The sequence below is a fragment of the Cygnus olor genome, chromosome 14, assembly GCF_009769625.2.
Source record: "Cygnus olor isolate bCygOlo1 chromosome 14, bCygOlo1.pri.v2, whole genome shotgun sequence".
Lineage (NCBI taxonomy): Eukaryota > Metazoa > Chordata > Aves > Anseriformes > Anatidae > Cygnus > Cygnus olor.
In genome coordinates, this window is record NC_049182.1 from 19,773,180 (window position 1) to 19,796,926 (window position 23,747).

The 23,747-nt window shown below is 45.7% G+C and overlaps 1 protein-coding gene across 3 annotated transcripts in view; it reads right to left on the reverse strand.

The window, feature by feature from the left end:
* The window catches only part of HTR4 (5-hydroxytryptamine receptor 4), a 133,645-nt gene that overhangs the window by 65,035 nt on the left and 44,863 nt on the right, over nt 1-23,747 (reverse strand). For all 3 annotated transcript variants that reach the window (XR_005824316.1, XM_040573342.1, XM_040573343.1), the window contains exons 3-4: nt 7,313-7,438; nt 6,169-6,369 (exon numbers count right to left, since the gene is read on the reverse strand). Coding sequence is in view for 2 of the 3 variants with exons in the window: in XM_040573342.1 (XP_040429276.1) it covers nt 6,169-6,369; nt 7,313-7,438 (327 nt within the window). In the remaining variant the exon portion in view is untranslated. The remainder of the gene's footprint in view (nt 1-6,168; nt 6,370-7,312; nt 7,439-23,747) is intronic.

Genomic DNA, 23,747 nt, shown 5'->3' on the forward strand with positions numbered 1-23,747 from the left:
CTGCTGGTGTTGAGATAATTACACTGAGAAAAATGCTAAAGAGAACAGTTAATTGGAACTGGATAAATTTAGCTAGTAATACAAACAAACGTATGTTGCCAAACGGAGATGGAAGGCTCCTCCACGGTCCCTGTGCAGATTGGTGTGTGTGCAGGGTTATTGGCAGCAACGGTGGCGAAATAAATTTCCATATTTCTAGAGGATTTGTAGAGATTAATAAAGGACAGTGCTTCCCGCAGGCTGTGCTACGACCATCTGCTCCATTATTTTTCTTAATGCTCTCCGGCCTGAATTCTCCAGCTCCCGTGCTAGCTTCCTCTCCGAGCCGCATGCTGATGGGGATGCCCTGCAGCCGTGTGTTGTGTCCCAGTCCTGCACGGCCGCAGCTCATCCCCTTCCTGTGCCGGCTCTGCCCTGCTCCTCCTGAGCAATTGTAGGAGACCGGGCACCTTTACAGCTCAAAGGGACAAAGGGGAATCACGGCCTGGTTCAACATTATAGCAGGCACTTTTGTCACCCAGGCAGAGTGCTGAGTGCCTAATCGTTACTTAGTGATAGCTATTTAAAGCCCAAGGAGTCTCCCCGTGCCCCTGCTCGCCAGCCAGCAGATGCTTCACAGAGCACAGCTGGGTGCAGCTGCTTTCTCCCCATCCTTGAGAGGACCAAATGCCCCCGCAGCAGGGCCAGCCGCGGCCCCTGATCCAACTCCGGGGCACTCAGGAATTTTTAGGCTCTAAAACATCACTTCTCTCAAGGGATTGTGCTAATTTGATGTCTGAACAGTACATTAATGTTAATTAATGTTTGTAAATGGCGCAACAAGCATCTGTCACTCTGGTGCTCCAACACTCTTTGGATACATCTGCTTTGCTTTAGCCTTTATTTAGCAGCGATCATGCGGTATGTTTGGATTCCTGTAAGATTAGCTCTGACTACACAAACACACAGCTAGGTCTGTTTTGTTGCATGTTACACAGCAGCTCAACAAATGCTTCTAGCACTGCAGGCGAGCAGTAGACATAGTGCCCAGCAGAGATGCAAGCCTGGAAGACAGCTTCGCTGCCTGGGCCGCAGCCAGGAGAGCTGGAGGATGCTGTCACAGGACCTATTTGTTTCCCTTTTTTTCCCCCAAGACTTTGAGAAGTAATTGCACTGCAAATTGTATTGCAAATACTGGAGAAGAAAATTGCCTTCCCTGGCAGGTTAACGGTATTTGGAGGCTCTATCATAGCTTCTTGGTCTGTTTATATGCAGTGCAATTATTTTTATTGCATAAGCACAAAGAATGGACAGGTATGCATAAAACATGCAATAAATAAATAATTCAAGGCCAAATCTTTCTTTTATATTAGAACACCAAAAAGATAATGAAAAAGTATAACCCAGTGACAGCAAGATTTGGATTCAGTGAGCCCTGAGGTACCTCTGACACCTTGGAGAAACACGTTTTCAGATCACACAGAGCTTCCCTAAGGCTCGGCAGTACTTTGCTCCCTGTGTCTCACTGGTAACATCGATTCACCCTGTTCATGGGGTGATTTCTCCAGGTTTTCTCAAAATCCTGTCAAATGCCTTTGAGAATTCAAATCTGAATCCTTTTCTGAATCCTTTCAGACCCAGTAATGAAATAGATACAAGATGTTATCAGCCAAAGCTCTTTCAAGCAACACTTTCAACAAATGTTGAACAGAATGACTTTCCGAACTGAGTTCTGGGATTTAGAATAACCACAAAGCTTTCTTAAAAAAATAGATGTATGCCCTGAAATAAAACAGAAGGCAGGAAATATATGAATCACAGAAAAAACACCAGCTAGAAAAAAACATGCTCCATTAAAGTCTGAATGAACAGAAGGGCAACAGTTAGCAAACGTGAAATAAAGCATGGTGGAGGCAGCCGTACTGTCTGCGCTCCCCCAAAGCTGGCTGCCAGGGGTGGTGAGCGGTGGTAATGAAGAAAGGTCAAGGATGGGCTGAGTCGTCCCCCCTGCACCGGCACTCATTTACTTGCTCTGGTCTTCTCAGTGCTCCTAACACTGTTCTGGGATCAATCCTCACTGGGGAAAACAGCCACAAACCACCACAAAACTGCCACAGAAATCCGAGTACCTGCCAACAACCATTAAAGCGTGAGGATATGCAGATGAGAGGGAAAAAGAAAGACATGTGGTTCTTACTCACATCAGAGGGAGTATTTCGAGCTGATCTGAAAGCTGCCTGGAGATGGTCACAGACTGCTGCAAAAATTAAACTGTCTGGAAGGGTTTTCAAATCTCAGTTCATGTATGTACAAGGTAAATGAGAGATTTGCCTTGAAAGCCTGTAGCCCAAGCCCCAGAAGAAGAAAACTTTAGCCCAGCAGTTGGAAATCAGGTGGCTTTTGTCACCGTGTTAAATCATAGCTGTTAGCAGCACGTGTTGGGTGCTCACTTGGGTTACGGGATGGTTCTCTGTCAAGTCATTCATTGCTGTTGGACTGTGCTGTCAGCTACCCGTGTTTTAGTTAATACTCACCAGGAAAACCACAAATTTTTGAGTTCAGTCTGTGAAAGGAGGAGGATTTTAAAAATTGGCAAAGTGCTCAAGAAATAGGTGGAATTTAGAAACTTTTGGTACTGGTATCTATTCAAATATGACTGCAACTTGGCTGCTTTCCCTTTTCATGTCTAGTACAGAAATGAAGTAAGGTAGAAATTTTCTCCTTGCCCTTCTCAGGAGAACCACAGATCAAACAAAGCTGGAGGTGATGCTGCCCAGACAGTCACAGCAAGGGGGAGGCACACTGCCAAGGAGAAAAGGCCGTATATAAAAGGTCGGGTTTAGCCTCCTTTTTGTATGGAAAATTAACCTGTTATTCCGCACCCACCACTCTACCCAGGAGTTGTAAATAATCCCTGTTGTGCTGCCTGCCAAGGTTTGGAACAGCAGCCAGCTTCATGGCAGCCAAAGGAGATTAATGGCTATGTAAAGGACACAGGAGTGGAGAGGGACTGCCACCAGCTCCAGGTGACCTGAGGCAGGTCACAGCACAAGTATAACACGCCTCACAGTGCAGCAAAGAGACCGCAGCACATCCTTAGGCAGGTGGCAAAGGACAAAATCAAACTGTCTGCATTCTCCCTGTCTTCTTTCACCCAAATGCCTTGTCTGGGAGGTGGAGGGAAAGACCCCGTGTCTCATGTCAGTCTGAAAGGCACCTTCATCTTCTCGAGCACCATGGTGGGTGCTCTAAGCTTGGCATTTAGTCCTGGGATAATCCAGGAGCCCCCAGTCTTGAGACTGAATCAGATTCACACTGAGGTGTCTGATCTAACAGAAGATGATGAAAGCCATGTGGTTGCTTTGGGACTCTCCTTTTCAGATGAGACAGGGAGGTCCTGGGCTTTCTTTCAGCTGACACTCGCTGTCAGCAGACAGAGACCCAGCTTGCCTTCTTGTACTGGGAGAAATAATTTGTCTTTTGAAAAGTCTGAGATGAAATCCTGTCTTCTTTCATGTCAGGTGAAACTCCAAATGATTACCTATGGAGTCAAAATAGCACCCTATATGAACTTCTACAGCTGGATTTAATGGCTAGGAGAGGTGTTATTAGAGAGAGATTAGAGAGCAGAGGAAAGTGCCTATGGCACATTCAAGTGCCTTTGGAGAGGAGCAGCCTGGCTTGGGGATGTTGCTGCTAGTGCTCTGCTAATGGTGCTGTGTGTGTGTGGTGCTCATGGCTCTAACAAGCACTTAAGAAAGACAAGAAAAACATGATACCATGGAATTACCTAAAATTTAGATCAGCCTTGCAGCTGGTCTGCAGAGGTGTCATCCTCAATGTGAAAGCACCGAGCGAACAATAAGGGCTGCGATAATTAACCACGTCAGGCTGCATCCAGCCACCAGCATGGAGAGCTTTTTCCTTTCCTCAGTCTGAGAGCAAAGAACAGTACACATATGGTAAACACACATGAAAGAGAAAGAGCATTTGTGTGCCCTGAAACAATTCCCTAACATCTGGCAACTTCAGGTTTGTCAGCTGTTCAAAATTGCTGCCGTGTTTCCGAGTCACGGAGGCTTTCAGCACGCTCATCAGCGAGCAATGAATTCACCCTCTGCTTCTCTTCAAGCCATTTGACTGCTGTTTAGTCTAATATGGCCAATACCGGGGGTGTGGCAGGTTTTGGGGGATTTCTCTCGCACCCTTTGCAAGAGCAGCTCTGCATGCGGCAGAGAGCATGCAAGGCTACCCGGGCCAGAGAACAGGAGAGCGTGGAAGGGAAACATGTTGTCCTGTCCAGGTGTTCCCGCTCTGCTCTGAATGTTTTATTCCATAATCTAACCCATCTCATTTATTTTTTTTAAATGTATTTCCAGTTTCAGTTCATTCTGCTGAGCTGCGTGTTTGCAAACTCTGCCTCTGCTCTGTTTACAAAGAGCAAATCTTCCTGTGTAAAGCTGCCATGTCTGTTCTGTGTCCCCAAATCCCCACCTCCACGCCATGCACGTTGACAGCCACAACCTGGGGCAGCCTCCCCACCCTTGGACACCCAGCAAGGCTGTCCCAGCAGCAGGGGGACTAGTGGGGACAGCAGGAGTGGGAGCTCACCATGTGTCGGGGGGCTGCAAGAGGGGGGCATCTGCAGGAGAAGGAGGGAAATTTCCTTTCTGCAGACCCCACACGGAGTCCTTGCCCCTTGGAAGGTGGCAGTAATATTTTCCCTTTGTGACCCCCCTCTGCACAACCCCCTGACGTTACTTAAGGGCCTGAAGAATCAAACTCCATGATTTTACGTAACAAGTCCACATCCTCACATCTGCTTTACTGGTAATTGGCTCAGAGTGGCAATTTGTCAATGTTTTTAAGATAACGAGCTTCTCATTTGTGTTCCAGCCATCTAAACTTCCAGCTATGGAAACACACCACAGCTACTGCACATCAGCTCCTATCTGGGTGTGCTACTTTACGTGGTGGTGCCCCTGCCTCCCACACAAAAGGAGTTCTGCCAACCAATGGAGAAGTTAATCAACTATCTTTTGAAGCCTGGCTGAGTACAGACACTTTGGATGAAAGATGTTATTTAAATACCAGTTGTCATGATGATGAGAATGATTATGGTTATTGTAGCCATATTAGTAATGCTAAGTAATAGTATTTTTAAAGGTATTGAAATCTCTGCACAGAAAGCAACTGAAGACTCTAAATATTGCCTGTTAGAATAGCTGGTCAAAGTGTTTTATTTTAAGTATTTAGACTGTGATAAATGCTTGCTATTCAGTATGGTTTGTTTTAAAATTGAAAAGGTCTGTAGTTTACCTTGAAAAATTGCAGACATCAGTAAAACAAAATTGTTTGCTGTGATTTCTTTAGGATTTTGGCTTCACTTTAATTTTGCAAGAAAAGTTTAAAAGAAAAGAAAGTTTTTAGAATCTCCCACAAAGCCTATATACCTTTTCAACAGCTTTATTTACCTCCTTGTTAGCCTTCACTAGTGAAGATGTGCAAATGAATGTCTTAGCTAAAAAGGCCTATAAAATTTGGGGGTGGGGGCTTGTTCTCCAAGTCTTTCTCTATATAACCTAGTAATGCATGTCAAAATGTGTCATTTAGTAATACGGGTGCTTGTCTGGCTAACAGCAGGAAGAACAGTTCTGATAGCACTTGGAAGATTTGTCAAACACTTTTTGATAAGAGAGAAAGCCAGAGAGTTTAGTGCCTCGGTCCCTGGGTGCACGGGGCTCAGCACAGCACAGCGAGCTGATCACCAGCCCAGCGTTCCCCACAGCCCCTGGCCATGAGCAGCACTTCCACTGCAAACACAACGACCTGTGCAAGACGCACCTCCTGCTGCAGATCTTGTATATCTTTCCTGCGGATCCATTTTAAGGATGTCTTTTCTTTACCTTGAAGGAGAATCTGTAGCACGTCTGATCAATAATGCAAACAAAGCTGTGCCAGGAACTGGCCGAGAACCTAGCTTGCTCTATCAACAAAAATCTCATCCCCTTCAAAGTCTTCCTACGCTGGTGAGGATTCGGACAGCTCTTTCCAAAAAGAGCTACCAAGAGAGATTTATTGCTGCATGGTACCCAGCAGGCTCATGCTCACCCTTTGGCTACTGCGGTTAAGCAACAACACCGAAGAAACTTAAAGCAAACACAATTTTCTCTGCTGCTCTGCTCATACCTGTCCAGTGAGATACAACACAGGTGCAGGATTGATGCTGTGGTGAGCAGGACGTCGAGAGATGTCCGAACAAGGCAGAACATCTCTCCATAGATCCAGTTGTCCTGAACCAACTCAATGGCTCCAAACGGCATCACCAGCACTGACACCAGCAGGTCCGCAAAGGCAAGGGAAACAATGAAATAATTGGTCTTGATTTTCCTGCAAGGCAGATAACAAAATGAACATCTTCAATGCAGCATCCTCTACGTGTAGACAGAGAATTTGGCTTGTGGTTGGGTCTAATTTGCTCCATCACATAGAAAGGTCCTCTCTAACAGATTTCCCACTTTATATTGTCACACCTAGCTCGTTCCTGGTTTTTACACCTAAACAACCACTGTCTCCCCTGCGTAAACACATTTTCCTGCTCACATGTAAGAGGTAAATAGATGCCCGCAGGCCTCAGCCTCTGGCTCAGTCTCACAGCTTGCACTGGAGAGTTTGGGGGCGAGGAGGGGGATTTTATTTTAACTTGTAAATTGACAAAATCCTTCCAGAAAGCACTGAGAAGAATTGAGACCAAAGCTATAATTTTAACTTGAAGAGTACTTTTTAAATCATAACAATAAAATAGAATTAAATCCATTAAAAATCCCACGCAGAATATGAATAGAGGCTGCTGAACATCTCCCTCTGCTCCTGGGGTTGGTCTGACAAATCCCAGGGGGAGCAGCAAGCCTCAAGACAGGAGTTTTGCCTGTGAACCGCCCCAAATTGCTGGGAACATTTGCCAGGCTGCGGCAGCGCGGCGCAGCTGCAGAAGGACCTCGTGCTGCATGTTTTACTGAGGGGCTAGTGAGAAAGGGAATTGGAGATGGGATTGAGCACTGCTGCTCTGCTCTGTTTTTCGCTGATTTATCTGGTTTTGACACCAAAAGTGCTAAATGTGTAGGGGATGGAGACTGCAATGGTCCCACGGCCACAGGGCGGATCTGAGGGCAGGGTCACCGAGACCGAGGTGGCAGTGTGACACTGCTCCAGAGCTAATGGTGGCACCTCCTTCGTGGTCTATGCTCCCAGATTCGTGCACAGGGCTTTCATCTGGGGCCTTGCCCAATGCTCCCCGGCTGAAGGTGGAGCCATGGGGGCTGCGTGGGCTCACCTGAGCTGCCTGTCCCGGCACACCGCCACCATCACCAGCAGGTTCCCCAGGATCGCCATCAGAATAACCGCCGAGATGAAGGTGAGCAGCACGATCTTCTCTGCTACGCCGAAGCCCTCACTCGAACTGGGGAGCACAGAAAAAAAAGAAAATAAAGAAAATGCACCAGAGCCTGGAGGCTGCCCAGGTTCCTGCAGAGCCGGGGGCGCCAGGCACCCGCCTGTGGCTTGGCCATCACAGAAGCAGCATCCCCAAACAGCCCACCAAGACCTCAGCACTCCTCAACAAAGAGTTTTTCCTATTTACAGAGAAAGCTGAGAGGCTCGTGTTCATCAGCAGAAAGAATCTCTGCCTTTCTTTTCTTTTCTCTTTTCTTTTCTTTTCTTTTCTTTTCTTTTCTTTTCTTTTCTTTTCTTTTCTTTTCTTTTCTTTTCTTTTCTTTTCTTTTCTTTTTTCTTTTCTTTTCTTTTTTCTTTTTTTTTTTCTTTTCTTTTCTTTTTTCTTTTTTTTTTTTCTTTTTTCTTTTTTTTCTTTTTTTTTTTTTTTTTTTTTTTCTTTTTTTTTTCTTTTTTTCTTTTTTCTTTTCTTTTCTTTTCTTTTCTTTTCTTTTCTTTTCTTTTCTTTTCTTTTCTTTTTTCTTTTCTTTTCTTTTCTTTTCTTTTCTTTTCTTTTCTTTTCTTTTCTTTTCTTTTCTTTTCTTTTCTTTTTTCTTCTTTTTTTCCTTTTTCCTTTTTCCTTTCCTTTCCTTCCTTTCCTTCCTTTCCTTTACTCTTCCTTTCCTTTCCTTTCCTTTCCTTTCCTTTCCTTTCCTTTCCTTTCCTTTCCTTTCCTTTCTTTCCTTTCCTTTCCTTGTTTTACTTAGAAACTGTTCCAGAATTAGGGAAAATAAAACAATTTTTGGAAAAGGAAATGCCCAATTTCCCTCTACCTTGACATCAATAATTTCTTCCAGTTAGTGAAAAGGCAAGGCATGGCAAGGCAAGGCAAGGCAAGGAAAGAAGGAAGGATAACATGCAAACACAATGTTAGACATATTTTAAATCTGCATTTCTACAAATATCTTGTTAAATGTTCTTTTTTGTTTGGTTTGTTTTTTTTAAGATTTTTTTCTGGAGTCTTCAAAAGAGGGGGGTAATAAACAATGTGCAATGAATAGCATTCATAAAATGTTTTTATTACCAAATTTTTGAGTCACTTTTCTTTTTAGGCTATTTCTAATTATATATCCAGAACAAAAGGCACCCCAAACTTCCACCTGCCTGTGTCACTTTCCACAGTACATCGGAGTGGTGAGAACAGGTGTTTGTTCATAGCATCAGGTGTGGCTAGAAATAAACCAGCATTAGGCGCAGCACTCGGCACTAATTCTGCAAGGAGATTCCTTCACCGTGCACAGAGCTGGCACTCGGCACCCAGGATTAATGCTGTGAGATTGTTCACGTCATTGAAAAATTGAACTGTTATTCTGTTTTAGTTTGACTTCCTCTGGGGTCATGTTTTATTTACTAAATCCAATCCAGGCTTTTACACTTTATTTCACTGAATTCTCCTGATTTTGGCAAAGCTCAAAAACATTAGAGGCTCTCCTGCAGTCCCATCTCCAGTGCCTGTGCCATCTTAATAGGCGTCTCAGCTCGTGCCTGCACTGCAGAGCACCCCTTTAATCACAATTTCTGGTTTTGTCCCCGGTGCCACCTCCAGTCTGACTTTTTTTGCCCGCTGCCAGTTGCACTGTTGGGTCAGATCACAGCCCGCTGAGCCTGGACTCATCATATGCAGTATGAACACCATCTTAGGAATTCATGAGTTTTAAAGTTTTACAAGCAAATGCATTTGGGTATGGATTCATCCAGAAGGGTGAGGATGTTTATGAGCAAATAAGAAAGAAGAAAGGAGATGCCCTGGCCTCACAGTAGCCTCATGGAAACACACAGCACCAGGCAGACCTACGCAGGATAGAAAACAAGTTCAATTATCCAGCTATAATGAGAAAGAGGTCTGACACAACTGCATACCCTAACTTCAGAAATGTACATCCATATGCCAAGCAGTGCTTTCTCCCCCATGACAGCACACATAGCTTTTAATTCAGGATAATCTCATGAATTAAAACCAGAAGCTTAAAAAAGGTCACATAGCATGGACAGATGGGTGTATCCCACCTCCCTGCAGAGTTTTCAGGCAAAAAGTCCCCGAATGCTGCCAGCCCCGTGTCCCTCTGGATGTTCCTGGGGTACCAGTTACACCCAGGTAGAGGTGGCTTGGAGCGAAGGGAACCCAGTAAGACAGTGGGTTTTGTCTTGTGTTAGGTGAATGGTCCTGGCCCAGATGGTAAATGCGAGGCAAAGGCATGGCTGCTTCTTTTGCCCTAATGGTTTTTGGTGCTAACATCAGTGAATCCAGTCCTGCTTAATGGAGAAAGGTCGCCGGGGTGGTGTTGACAGGGTCAGCTGCAGCCATGGATCTGCATTCAGCAAGACACTTATTTTTGTGCAAGGCAATTACAGATGCTAAGGTAGAAGAAAGGCAAAGTCAAGAGCAGGTTTTATTCAGCATCTGAGAGTTTACATTTAATTAGGGAGAGTTGTCTCCTGGACTTATCACAACTTCAGTGAGGGCAATTAAGGCTCCAAGAGGCCTCCTGGGCAGCTAGCAGCTCTGGGCAAATGCTGGTGCATTCAGAAATGGTGACAAGGCTCTGTCAGAACTAAGTGTGGATTTCCCAGTTTTTGCTGGAAATGTTGCTTCCCACTGCCCTGGGTCATTAGTTCTTGGACAACTCTTGAAATGAGTGGGTTTTGTGTCTGCAGTTCTTATAATTACACTCAGTTGTTGCCTGCAATTTGCCTACGTTGATCCAGTCCGCCTCCTCCCATCTGATGGAAGAAAATCCCCATCTGCCAAAAGGATCTGCCTCGTCCATCATTCCGTCCCTGACAATGGCCTGTAGGAAATGAAATGCCTACGTGCATATAGCGGTACCTCCCTCGAGTGCTCTCTCGTGCTGCAAAGGTCTGTCTGTCACAGCGGTTTGTGTTAAATAGTTCTAGGTGAGATCCTCTGGTCTGTCTTTTGAACTCTCAGAACAGCAAATACTGCCTCTGGGCAGCTTTCCTCCACCTAGTAGTAACATGCTAGATGCAAAATCAAGTACATGGCATCAGTTTCCATGCCTTCTGTCACCAATGACTGCCCTAAACTGCATACATAGATGCTTTCCTCAAAACTAAAGGTAACTGGCATCCAGGTCCTTATTCCAACACCCAGATCCCAAGGCACTCTACAGAACTGGTCACTAGCCACATGACGGCTCCTAGGAAAGGACATCATCATTCTTTCCCCAACTAGAATTCACTCCCCCATCCGTCCATCTCCATCTGATCTGAAATCTCTCCCCAGAAGCAATGTCTGGAGATTTGGGGAGGCAGGAAGGTTGGGGTGCCACCAGACGGACGTGCACGGCAGCGACATGCTTTGGAGAAGGCCCAGCAGGATGCCCAAGGCAATTCTCCTCTGCTGGGGGCACAGACAGCTCTGGGCCCGCTGTCTCCCTCCTTGTGCAGACAGATGTTGTACCGCTGGGGAAGAGCAGGCACAAGCCAGCACCGGTACTGTGAGCACAACTGACCTCCAGAGCCTTCATTAATAACATTCAGCAGAAGACTCCACAAAAATTAGAGGGATGAGGAAAAGAAGCGACTTCAAAGGTCAGGTCTCAGCCCCAGGCCTGCTGGCAGTGTACAGGGCAGGATGAAAAGCTGGCGAACAATGGAGACGCCGGGATCAAAAGCACCTTCATCGAGCTGTAATTGTACCTTTCTAAACAGAGCCCTCACAATGGGCTGACATCGCTCTGTGGCTGTGAAACAAAACGTCACACCACACTGAATAGCTCCCTACAAAAGGTGTTCCTTTTCCTCCACGGCAGCACACAAATGCTGGCAGAGCGGTGGAGAGGAGGAGGATGGTTCCGTTTATACAGAGCCAGGCAGACAGATTCATATTTTGTCTTATCTAGCTTTGCTCATCCGTCTGCTCTTCCTAAACAATTCCCATCTCAGGATTATTTGAGCACCTTGCATCTCCCCAGATTCTGCAGCGGGTACGGATGGGGAGAGCCAACTCCATCGTCCCAGGCCCTGCCAGCGTGGGTTCAGCTGGCCTTCGTCCACCCCTCTGAGCAGTGCCTTGCGAGGGGACCTGGTGACTGAGCCTGCTGGATCATGTTTTGGGGATCCCTGGGCTTTGGGGGTGCCCTGAGGCTGCCTGCCGGGACATCACTGTCATTCATCATCCCCCACGCCTGCACCATTTGCACCAGTCTGGCTACAGCCCAGGGCCCTGAACAGAGGCAGGAGGCCAGAAACACGCCCTGACACGTGTCTGAGGGGCATTTGCTCTGACAACAGTTTCCGAAGTGTTTGGGAGATCTCTACAAAGAGTATTGCTCTCATGCCCCCTTGTATTGCTCCCCCGGGGAACATTAGACGCAGACATCACCAGGGGTACAAGAAGGGCGTTCATCTGGGATATGTTTCTGCTCATCTGCCTTTTGAATAATCTATCATCAAGTAGGAATATTTGTTAATTATTCAGTCTCAGTAATTCAAAGCTGTTAATAATGGAAGAAGTGGATATTGCTGTAAATTAAAATCAATGGTTTGCATAACATCTTTGATCAAATCTGAGTGCTCTGGCTTCCAAGCATGCTTCCCTGTTCAATAAAGCAGAGATTGATGGGTTTGCTGTTACAAGGAAATGAGATTCAGACAAAATGATTGTTGGTTAGTAAGAATATAGAAATCACTTAAGGAAAAAGGTGAAATACTGATGTGGAATGAATGCTTAAAACCCACATGGATATATTTAAAAGGCTCTTCTGTGTAGTCATTAATGCTTTTAAAAAAGGTGTAATTACTTTTTTTTCCAAGCTCAATTTCTACTTTCCTGTAAACACCCCACCTTCTCTATCTGACCTCTAGTGCTTTTGCATATTCTATGCAGCAATTAAATCGCACAGATTGGTCATGTTGGTAAGACTGCATATATTGCTCCTCTGGTTTTCGTTACAAATCACTGCCTGACCTCCCTGCAACTGCAGCAGGACAAAGTCACCAATAAACAGCTGAGAGCACCTTGGGCATCTCACAGACACTGCTGTGGGTGTCAGAGAGAGAAAGGGAATGGGAGAGATGGAAAACGGGGCAAGGGTAGAATAAACAGGATTTCTCTTCTGGGGGCAGAGGAGTGCAGCTGAAACCCAGGGGGCATGGAGAACCATTTCCTAACTGGCAGGGAATAACTCTGCCTGCCGAGGTGACCTGGAGCATCTCCTGGAGGCAGCCAGGGACCTCCTGAGCACTTCAAAGCAAGGTGCATGTGTAATTCTCACTAATGAGTATTAAGAGCTCAGAGCAGTGAGTTTTACCAGGTGAGCCCAGAACAGAGCTTCCTCCTTTATTTACAGGGGCCTTAGGGGAAATGGGGAATACGCAGGGGAGTCAGACTGCTTACTCTTCACCCAAGCCATGGCTTTTCACTCTGTAACTCCAGGTGACGTGATATTTCATGTAGGTCTTTAACTGCAAATAAGCTGTTATTTGCCTCTCCTCCTCTCTACTACCCTGATTATTCCCAGGCATAAAATCAGAGGCTGAGTGTTAAACACTTAAAAATGAAGATATGTTATTATATGAGTAAACCTAACAATGCATGTCTTAGTATGGAAACATGACAATAGGGAAGATATTATTTGATCTATGGCTTTCCAGCTGTTACCAAATTCTATTCTACTACCACCTAAAAATATTAATCAGAAGTCAGCATTAATGTAGAAGCATATAATTTCTTACAACGCATTCAAATGTTTCACTGCCTTTGCTTCAGACTGTGCAGAGGGCAAGACCACTCCTAACAGATTCAAATCAATTATGTACTTTTACTTCTGTTTTAGAAACAGATTGAAATTAATTAAAGTATTGACAAGCCACAAATAAGCAGTATTCCACATATCAAAATAACTCAGTCATGTGATTAGTTTATTTGAGTGGTTCTTTTTTTTTTTGTTTTCTTTAACCAAATACATTGCAGCAGTGGGGTGGGTAGGAAAGGATAATGTTTTTTTTTTCCTTTTGTGCTGGTTTGAACCTCAAAAAAGTTGTGCAAACCAACTCGCTTTCACTGATGGTGTGGGACTTAAAAAGCACCAACTTACTGTGAATGGCAGCAGCTCAGGCAGGACCATGAACTACGACACAAGGATTTCGGGTCACCTCCTGGACAAAGCCATTGAGAATGTCACTGAGCCCACACCTCCGCTCCACATATCTCCTGCAGGCTGAATGCTAGAGTGCTTCAGAGAATTAGGTATCTTAAGTAGCTGATAATACTGATTAAAATCAATTGTCAAGATGAAGCAAAGAAGACAGGCTATTTAAATGTTTTAAAAATTGCTCTGTGTGGGCTGTGCAGTCAATCAGGTACGTGCTAGGAGCGCTGCCATTCGGGGAGCAGGTGTGTGCTGGAGCTGCCAGACACTGCGGGACCTCGGCGGGCATCGAGCAACGCCAGAGCAGCGGCTCCAGCCCCGCACACATCGCAGGGGCTGAGCCTGCCTGGGTTCGGGCTGGCCATCACGGCACAGGAGGCTCCAAGTAACGACCCCAGAGAAAACAAGCTTCCTGCTGGCCCGTGCAGTCTCCTTAGTTTCCACCAGCAGAAGTTCCTGCCTTTTCTGGAGGACGTGTCTGGGGCTGAAAACTGATTCTGAACAACGTGATCCCTTGTTATGATCTGCAGACAGACGGAGGTCTAAGACCTTGAGAGCACGAGCAGCTTGCAAAGTTAATGGGAGCAGCGTGCTGAGCCAGGGGATAAACCCCGACCTGGCGAGTCTCAGGGCACTGCCTACACCTCCCGGCCTCACCCCTTGCAGGGGAGCTGTGCTGGCACCCAGCAGCCACGTCCGTCCCTACTTCTCATCAAACGGAGGATGAAGAGCCAGGCTCTGCTCTTTCCCAATCAGCAGATCAAGCGTTACATAAGTTACACCCACGTAGGAAAGGATATTGCTGCAAGGCTGATGCATGTAGGTACAATCCTTAAAAAACATTAGACTGTCACCTAAAATATAAGATAAAATTAACTTATTAAATTAGCGTTAGGTTAAGATCGTGGCGTTTTGTCCTGGTTTCAGTTAGGACAGAGTTAATTTTCCTCCTAGTAGCTGGCAGGGTGCTATGTTTTGGATTAGGATGAGAAGAGCGCTGATAACATGCTGATGTTTTAATTGTTGTAGAGCAATGCTTACACCAAGCCAAGGACTTTTCAGCTTCTCGCTCTGTCCTGCTAGCGAGCAGGCTAGGGATGCAGCAGGAGCTGGGAGGGGACAGACCCAGGACAGCTGACCCAAACTGGCCAAAGGGGTATTCCATACCATCTGACGTCATGCTGAACAATATATAGGGGTGGCTAGCCGGGGTGGAGGGGGGGCCGGCTGCTCGGGGATAGGCTGGGCATCGGTCAACGGGTGGTGAGCAATTGCATTGTGCATCACTTATTTCGTACACATTATTATTATTAATACTATTATTATTATTATTATTGTTATTATTTTTCCTGTCTTAATAAACTGTCTTTATCTCAACTCACAGGCTTCACTTTCCCATTTCTCTCCCCCATCCCGGGGAGGGAGGGGGGAGGGTGAGCGAACGGCTGTGTGGTGTTTGGCTGCCAGCCGGGCTAAACCACAACACGTTTACATGAAGGAAAGGCAGCTGCTGCTATTGCTCTGTTTGTTATCCATTTACAAATACCATAGGAGATCCCTTGTGCAAAGCACTGCACAAACACAAGCAATCACCAGACCTTGCACTGTGGTTTGGTTCAGTACCTTCTATTTCCAGGTTTTCGCATTTGACTCCCAGTTCTCCTTTCACATGCCAAATACTCCCCTTTTATCTTTACATGCACATAATAATGCTTTTCGGATATGCAGGGTCTACTTATCTCAATGAGGTTACCAAACACTGCTATGAGAAAGCAAGCCTGGTTTAGGCACGGGCAGGAATTTAGGCACACTACAAAGTGCAGCAGAGATGTTGTAACAATCGTTTCTCCTTTGGAAATGCTGAATAAAACCAAAGATCAAACATGCCTTTAATCAGAAATTTCTTGATCATTTCCTAACTAGAATTGCTCCTCAGATGTATGCCCACTGCCTCTACCAAGCTATGTGTGTCAGTTTAATAAAGAACATAAATAAACCTGACTTTTGGCGTGTAGTCTATCTTAATAACATGATTATCCTCTATTTTCCAGATAAGTGGCTCTTGCCTATTCCTTGTCACATGGAAGTTGCAAACAGAGCAGGCTGAGTGTTCAAATGACAAATACAGCATAGCTATGCTCAGGAGACCTGATTCAGTGAAACTCTTTATTTTTCCAGTACTTACAAGAAAGAGTGTTTGTAATTCTGTTACTGTGTAAAATAGTTTTAATTTTACAGAGACATAAACAGCATTACCATTATTTCTATTGCATATGTGAATATCTCAAGCTTTAGTTTCAGTAGTTTAGAAACAAGGAGTAACTCGATGTTTTTGATACAGATCTATGATATAACCTCCTCTAGCATGGGAGTGGGTTGGGTAATGAAGGTTCAGACTCTTGTTAAACATACTCTGAGTGTTCATGTTTCACATGCTCACAAAAATCCATGCAATGCTTCCTGCAATAACCAGGTGCAATACCAGAGTGCTCTAAGACTGACTGAGCAGAGCCTTCAATGGCGAGCTGCTGCTCCCAGGCTGAAAGCATTTGTTTGCCTGCCTTACTATTATTTCTGCCATTAAAACGAGAAAGTCTGTCCTATTCACACACGTTTCCCAAACATAACTCTTCATTGAGACACCATAATGGCAGCTCTTAGTATTTGTTGGCATTCCAGAACCAAGTTCTCATTTTCAGACCAGGAAAAGCCTTTGTTCCCATCTTTGCTGAAAGCCTGCAAGTTGCAAGACTTTTAAGTTAAATAACATGAAAGTCTGTGTTTTACTCTTGGAAGCAATATCTGCACTCAGAGAAATACTGTTAAATGACAGCCGTTCAGTCAAGACTGGTGGAAGAGTCCTGGCATCAGGCTGTACATTGACATACCCATGCTGTGTACTTCTCTCCCTGCTTGTTTACACCTTGGACAATAAAAGTCAAATACAGCTATTGGCTGTCTAGCTTCTAATATTTCCTGGACAGCTTCCCAGTTTCAAGAATCTAGAGAAATGAAAGAGTTTCTTGTTGTTACCCCTGCTAATGGAAGACTTGGCACAGATAAGATAATTCATTAATTTCTGGAATACATTTCATTTGAGAACACCCCCGTGCTCAGCCACACGGTTCACTCATTCATTACAAGACAATGGCAGGAAGAAACTTTTACTTCTTTTTGAGGACAACACAGGACTGTATGTCTCAATGAGATTTTTGAAGGCACAGCATGGTGCAGTTCATTTGTTCAGCTTCCAAGGTGCGTGCCCCTTCAAGTACTTGACTGAGTGATTGCTGTCTTTCTCCAGAAATTCGCGTGTCTCCTTGGTCCCTTCACCAGCGCCACAATTTCCAAGCTGCTCAGCAAGTCAGCTGTATCCCGACACAGAGCAGATCAGTCAGGTCGGATAAAAGTCGTCTTTGAGACGTCAGGCATTTCTAGCTCCGCTGCCTCGCTGCGAGCTGTACCATAAAGATCAGAGCTTGGTAATGCTGATTCCAGAGGTGGCAGCCATAGCCTTCCACCCCCAGAGCATGTGCTCATCAGCTGTTTTTGTATGAATCTCAATTTTGCGTTTAGGCTCTGGATAGCACAAGACATGGAAAGCCCTTGAATTGAGAGCAAAGCACTTAAATCTCTTGTTTTATTTAAATCCCCTTCTATGATCCCAGCCAAGCGCATGATCTGAATATTCTCCAAAGGCCTCATCACATTTCTCACTTCAAATAAGTAAGAGAGGATGTCAACCCGGGCAAGCAGCAGGACAGAGGAAAAGCAAACAGCTGGGACTGCTTTGTAGATGGAAAATGTAGGCACTCAGCTCGGATGCAACCCAGATGCCACCTGGCAGTCACTACCAGCACATCACTGAGGCCAGTCTTGGAAGCTCTGGAAAGGATCTGGGTAACAAGGACAAACGCTTCCAGGAAGAGTGTCTCACTGTGCTTGGCTGCAGAAGCCCTTGATGAAGATTCCTAAAAAAAGCAGTTCCTGGAGAACAGAGCAACATGAAGGGAGAGACCTTCCCCACAAGGGAGTGAGCTGGCCCACGGCTGCTGGGTGGCACCAAGTGTGGGCTCTACTCACAGATCTGTGAACTTCAAACGAGCATTCAGCAACACAACCGGTTTCTTCCATAAAGTGGGAGCAAAGCCAAGTTTAAGGAACTGCTCTTCGATCCCTAAGGGGGAACTAGCTGCTGCCCCTCCGAGTTATCTCAAAGTTTTGAGGCAAAACAAGGAGAAAGAGGTAAGGTGTCTGCACCCAACACCTTAGATGCACTGCCATTTCCCATGTGAAAGTGCAATGTTGCACTCAAATGTCAAAGGGACCAACCAGGACAAGAGGCACAAAGTTCAAAAAAGACAACAGGCTATGAACAACTTTATTTTATTTATTATTTTTTTTGTGGGTAATTTTTGCTGTGTTAGTAGGGAAACTGGCTTCCAACTCAGTGTCTGCAGCTCCCTAGCAGTGCTGAGCAGAAAGTAGTGGAGATGCTCCTCACACTTAAATTCTCTGCAAAGGGGTCTGCAACGCTGCTGACAACTTAATAGCACCTGCAAATCAAAGAGTCTTGAAAACCTTGATACAGTGATGTTTCTGGAAAGCTGGCTCAGTACACTTTCACTGAGGGCGAGTACTGAAAGCTGGTTTATGTTTTGTGATTAATTTTCTGGCCACTTGAACTTTGTTACTAACTTCAGTGGGTATTCCAGGTGAGGAACACTTAGCTAAATCAGCTTACAGCTTTTAGCTCCAATAAAAACTTCTGTGTTACAGTGTGTCTCCAAGGGCAGTTCTAAACAGATCCTCACAGTGCTGCAAGGAGACGGCACCAACAAGGGCTCTGAGCGCGGCTTATAGGGAAGAGTAAAAGCAATACAAAAACACAAGGTGCCTGAATTGGACTAGACCCATATCTGCTGGGCTCAGGAAAGCATACTGAACAGTAGCTGAACTGCAAGGAATTAAAAAACAAAAAAGCAAAACAAAAAACCACACCATGTTTCATTGTAGCTGTCAGCTCTGCCTGAGAATCACATCCCCACTACAGCCCATAAAAATGGAAATTGCAAATAATGGCAGTAATGGGACCAAATCTATCCCAGCTGTTTGGGAATGCAGAAATCACGTTCTTCCACTCCAGCATGACCCAAAATACAACAAAAACAGTTTAATCCCCAAGGAAGTAAGGCAGTCATTTTATTTTCCAGGGATCTCTACCAGCAAAGACGAGGCTCATATCCCCATGCACAAGCCTCGTAGAGGTTTCTCCTGTGACGTCCTCTACTCACACTTGTCCTCCAAGTACCTGAGACTCCATCTGAGGCTGCTCAGATACATCAAGCAGCTTCTGGTCAGCTTCCTCATTCCTCAGAGCTATCTGTACTGAGGACTTCTTGACCAAGTCAACACGAATTAGGCTTTTCTTGGCTATTTTCTCCTTTTGCCAGATTTATTTATTGTCCTATTAGACTCCCTGAGTAGACAGAGCCTGTTTCCAGAAAAGTCTTCAAGAAGTTCATGAGAAGAGCAAGCCCTGGACAGGTCTCCAGGCTAATGTACTGACAGTGAGCGATGAGCTGGCCCATCACCACAGCCCCGTGATCTTACTGTGGAAATGAGGCTTTGGGAACAAGTAGCCTTTGTGTTTTCAGGTTCTGGCCTTTAAAACACAGTTGGAAAAAAAATTAAACATCAATAGATACAAATCTGAAGATAAGGAGATGGAAAAACATCATCGGAGCTCCATAAGCCAACTGGGAGCCTGGATGATTTTCTAGATTAGGCGAAGGAACTGGGGACGTGGTGAGTAATCTGTTTACACACATTGGACTGCTGTAACTGACTTTTAAAAATAACTCAGTTATCAGGACACGCTCTTGCCCAACGCTATAATCACTGAAGTATGCTTTTACATCTATCTGGTGCCATGCTGGAGCAGTGACCCAGTATTCCCATGGGAAGAGCAGGCTGTGAAACTCACACAGCAAATGAACAAGCAGATACTGGGTGCATTAACACATTGGGGGCTCTGGAAAAGCGAGGAAGATCTGTCCACCCTGGGCAGACAGACACCCTAGAAGAGACAGGACTGGAAAACAGCCGGGACACTCTCCCACTGCTCTCATGCTGGCACAAGCTCCTGCGCCCAGGGAGGGGAAAGGCCCTGCTTGGTTCCCTCTCCTTCCTGTACTCTGACCCATCAACAGATGGATAACCAACTATTTGAAAGTGCCCTGCCCACCCCATCCCATCCCTCAGCAGCAGCAAGCAGAGCCCTCTTCTTTCTCCTTTATTTCTCTCTGAGATTACAGCCATGCTAAAGTGCGGTAAGAAGGTCAGCCGCTGATTTATTTATCATCGGTATTCTAGCACAGAGCTGGAAACCTGGCTCCTCTCCCCAGCACCGCTGGCAAGTGCTGAGATTGTTCCTAAGGGCTTTTCTGCAAGAGCATCTTACTTATTTTTAACTTTCCAGATTTACCATTCTTCAGACGGGAGGAATAAGGGCATCTGGCACACAGATCAAATTATTGATCCAGGCACCACATCCTGGGAAGGACTTGAGTTACATGAGGTCATGCTAAGCTTTAACCAACTGCAAGGAGAGCAGAACTGGATCAACTGCAAGAAGCCACCTGTAACAGGCAGACCCTTCACATCCCGTTCCTGTGCTCAGACACGGAGCAGTTTGGATTCCAGTTACTTGGGTTGTAGTGAGGGACAGAATCACAGAATCACACAGTGGTTCAGGTTGGAAGCAATGTTAAGATCATTTAATTCCTACCCCCTGCCATGTTCAGGGACACCATAAAAGTGCAAGAGCTGAGTGTGCCTCTTTGCAAGTCCTTTTGCAAACATGCCCCAGGTGTTCACAGCCTTACAGCACTTTATCTCCCCATAAGATGATGAGGAACCCTTTGCCTTGATACATTTTTTGGCATTCCCCCAGCTCTGACTTTAGTGTCTTTTTAAACCTGCCCTACACTGGATTCACCCTGAAACAGCTCAATGCTCCCTGAAAGCTTCAGCTCCCTATATTCCTGTCCATCAGATGCCAAAACTTGTGCTCAGAGAACAGCCTCATTTCATCGTGTTCTGCCTTTGGGAAGGCAGAGGAGAGGTGACAGCAAGTCCTAGGTTAACTGCTCAGATGGTGATGGAGGTTCAGGTCTATGGCTGTTTGCCAGGCCAGGGAACAATGAATGTGTTGTATGTTTATCACCACAGTAAGAGCAAACCAAACAGTGGAAAGGCTGCACTAGGTAAGAGTTGGAGTACAGTTCTTATCTGCCCAGGAGATGCACTCTGCTCCAAGGTGATAGTCTATCAACATTTATCCCAACCCATAGCAGGCCTTAACTTCATAGCCAGGAAAATAGCAATAAACGTGTTTTGATATGGCATCTTTCATATCTGAGATACTATAAATGCTCTTCAGAAAGCGACAGAGGGCTCCTGCAGCCGCACACGTTACCACAGCAGGGACCTGGAGCTGGTACCAGCTCACCGCAGTTCTGAATCCCAAAGCCGCATCCCAGAGGAGATGTCTACCCGGGACATCAGGACAGTCTTCTGGCACTTTTCCATAAAACCAAAGGGAATTTTAACTGAGTGGAGTGTAAAAGCCATTGGCTCTCTGCCTACCAGCTTGCTAATCCCCCTTAGTTTTGACACACAGCCCTGCCGATACGACAGGCTGCGGCCCTGCATCTCCTGCACAGCCCTGGGTTGGCAGCAGCCCCTCTCCAGACCCCTGTCCTCCTCTCCCAGGTTTGTTGCTCACAGCCTCCAGCCATGGCTGGCTCCAGAACACCCAGAGATGGAGACAAATGGAGCTTTGCCAGCCTAATGTTGAGGGTCAGGCCTGAAGACACAAGGAGAGAGTCCTGGCCCCAGGCAGTACTGCCTGCCTGCCTTTGCAGGGACTGGTGTGGGCAAAAAACAGCAGCAAGGCCAGGGCCATCCTCCTGCTGTCGGCAATCTGCAGCTTCCTAGAGCAACTGCCTGTCTTTGCCGCCCCTAGAGCCAGGTCTGCCCTAGGAGATCCCAGATTTTGGGACTGTTGAGGTGCCCTCTACACCCTCCTCCAATCCCCCACAGGTTGCCACCATGCACATGGATGCTGAAGCTAAAGAAAGGTTGTGCTGAAAGGCACCAAAAAGTTAATTTTTACATCCCAGCTCTTTGTCAAGGGCACTTTCATCTGTGCAGATTCCTCAGGGCACCCTCACAACAGCACAGAGTAACATCACAGCCGTGCATTACGGCCTTGCCTCCCTCTGGGGGGGCTCAGCACATGCAGACACGGTGCACAGCCCCTCTGCACCCTCCGACAAACCTCACGGAGCAGATTCGTCTCCTTGCTCCACAGCTGCCACCCGGGAACGTGCTATTGATTTGCAGAAGCTGGAGCCATACTTAAAAATTCCATTAATTAAGTGTTGGCGGAGGTGTTTGGAAAGACATTCTGATAAATACAGTGCTATAAAGTGTTTCCCTAGAAACTGAGGAGAAAAGTGTTCAATAAAGAAAGTACCCGGGCTGCTAACAGCTATTGCCCCTGCTGAGCAGTGCCTGGGCTGCGTGGGGGATTCAGCACAGAACTTTTCACAGGGCTACTGAGAACTTTTAGTAAACCCTACAAAACCCCAAAAGTGCCCTTCTTTCAAATGGCTGCTTATAAAATGGACCATTTAATTCAATAGCATAGCATACATCATCATATCTACAACTGATGTAAATCAAAAAAGTTCAGTTTTGCCTCATAAGGGATCTGCAGGGTTTTACTTTGTGGGTTTTTTTTTCTGGCATTTTGTTCTGCCTGCCATATCCTTAGGAGAAAATGTGATCTAATCCACACCAGTGTAGCAAGTGGAATAGGGCGCTGTATCACACATATGTCACGGGATGAAAACCTTCAGCTGGCACTTATGTGCTCCACTGATCACACTGACCCTTTTTGGGAGACACAGGCAGGGAAGAGGGATCTCTGTGTAAGTCTGCTCAGTCAGCATGTCTGTCCCCACAGAAAAGCATGAGCAAATACCTTTCTGGATGGATGCAGTGGGTGTTACAGATGGATTAGAGATGATATTCCCTTCAAAAGGGGACTAGGGAAAGAAGAGTGCTCTAAGCTGTTTCTGGCCTATTTAGCCTGGTATTTCTCACCTAAACAGAAATGTGATCTGAGAGGCTGAGATAAACAATGATTTAATGACTCAAAGTGTAGAAGGTGGAAAGGTTTCGAGGAGAGCTTGTGTATATATAGGAATAAACACATTGCAACCTGCCTGAGGAATCCTAAACTCTCCGCTTTCCATGAATTCGCACTGACAAGGCGCTCAGACAGCACACAAACTTTTCTAAAACCTTCCCATTCCCTACATCCATTAAGGGAGATGCTCGTTTTGTTCCAGCCTCTCAGCACAGCCCCAGCTGCCCCGGACAGCCACCTGGGGCTCTGGCTTCCGCCTGTCCCACCCCGCATTGCTGCTGGTGCCCTAAGCAAGGGCAGCAGGGGACCGTGGGGACTTCGGGCACCCTCTGACCGGCACTGGAAGGCTCCAGGATGGGGACTTGCTCGATCTCATCAGCATGGATCACAACAGAGGTCAGCTGCTGTTAAAAATACCTGGCGTCTGCTGTCCCTCTGTACGAGGACTTTGGGAGCAGCTGCTGGGTTAAATAATGGGATGTTTTTTTTGGTTCCAAACAACTAATTCAACCAATTTGATTCCTTCTTCTCTCACCTTGCTTCTCATTTCTCAAAGTCAAGACAAGATTAATGAACCCCACACAGTTCTGCTGGAGGGCTCTGTACTTTTCAGAGTATTTCAAGCCACAAAAATACCTTCAGCAAACAGAGAACTAAAGCTGATAAAGCCAAGTTCAGAAGCAATAAACATCAATCTAAAATTCAGTTGTTTTGGGGGCTCAGCTTCAAAATAAAAAGCAATTACTGTTGTGACAAACTGAAATAATACATTGTTTCTCCATAGTTAATTTAGGAAAGGAAGTCTACCTTCACCAACAGCTACAATAAAAAGGCTTATATAAAAGCTATTTGCTTGCACTGAGCTTTCTAGCAATTTTTTTTTCCAAAAGCTTATTTCTCAGGAGCGTAGCAGCCCTTGCCTGACACCTGAGGTGTACTTCACTTTT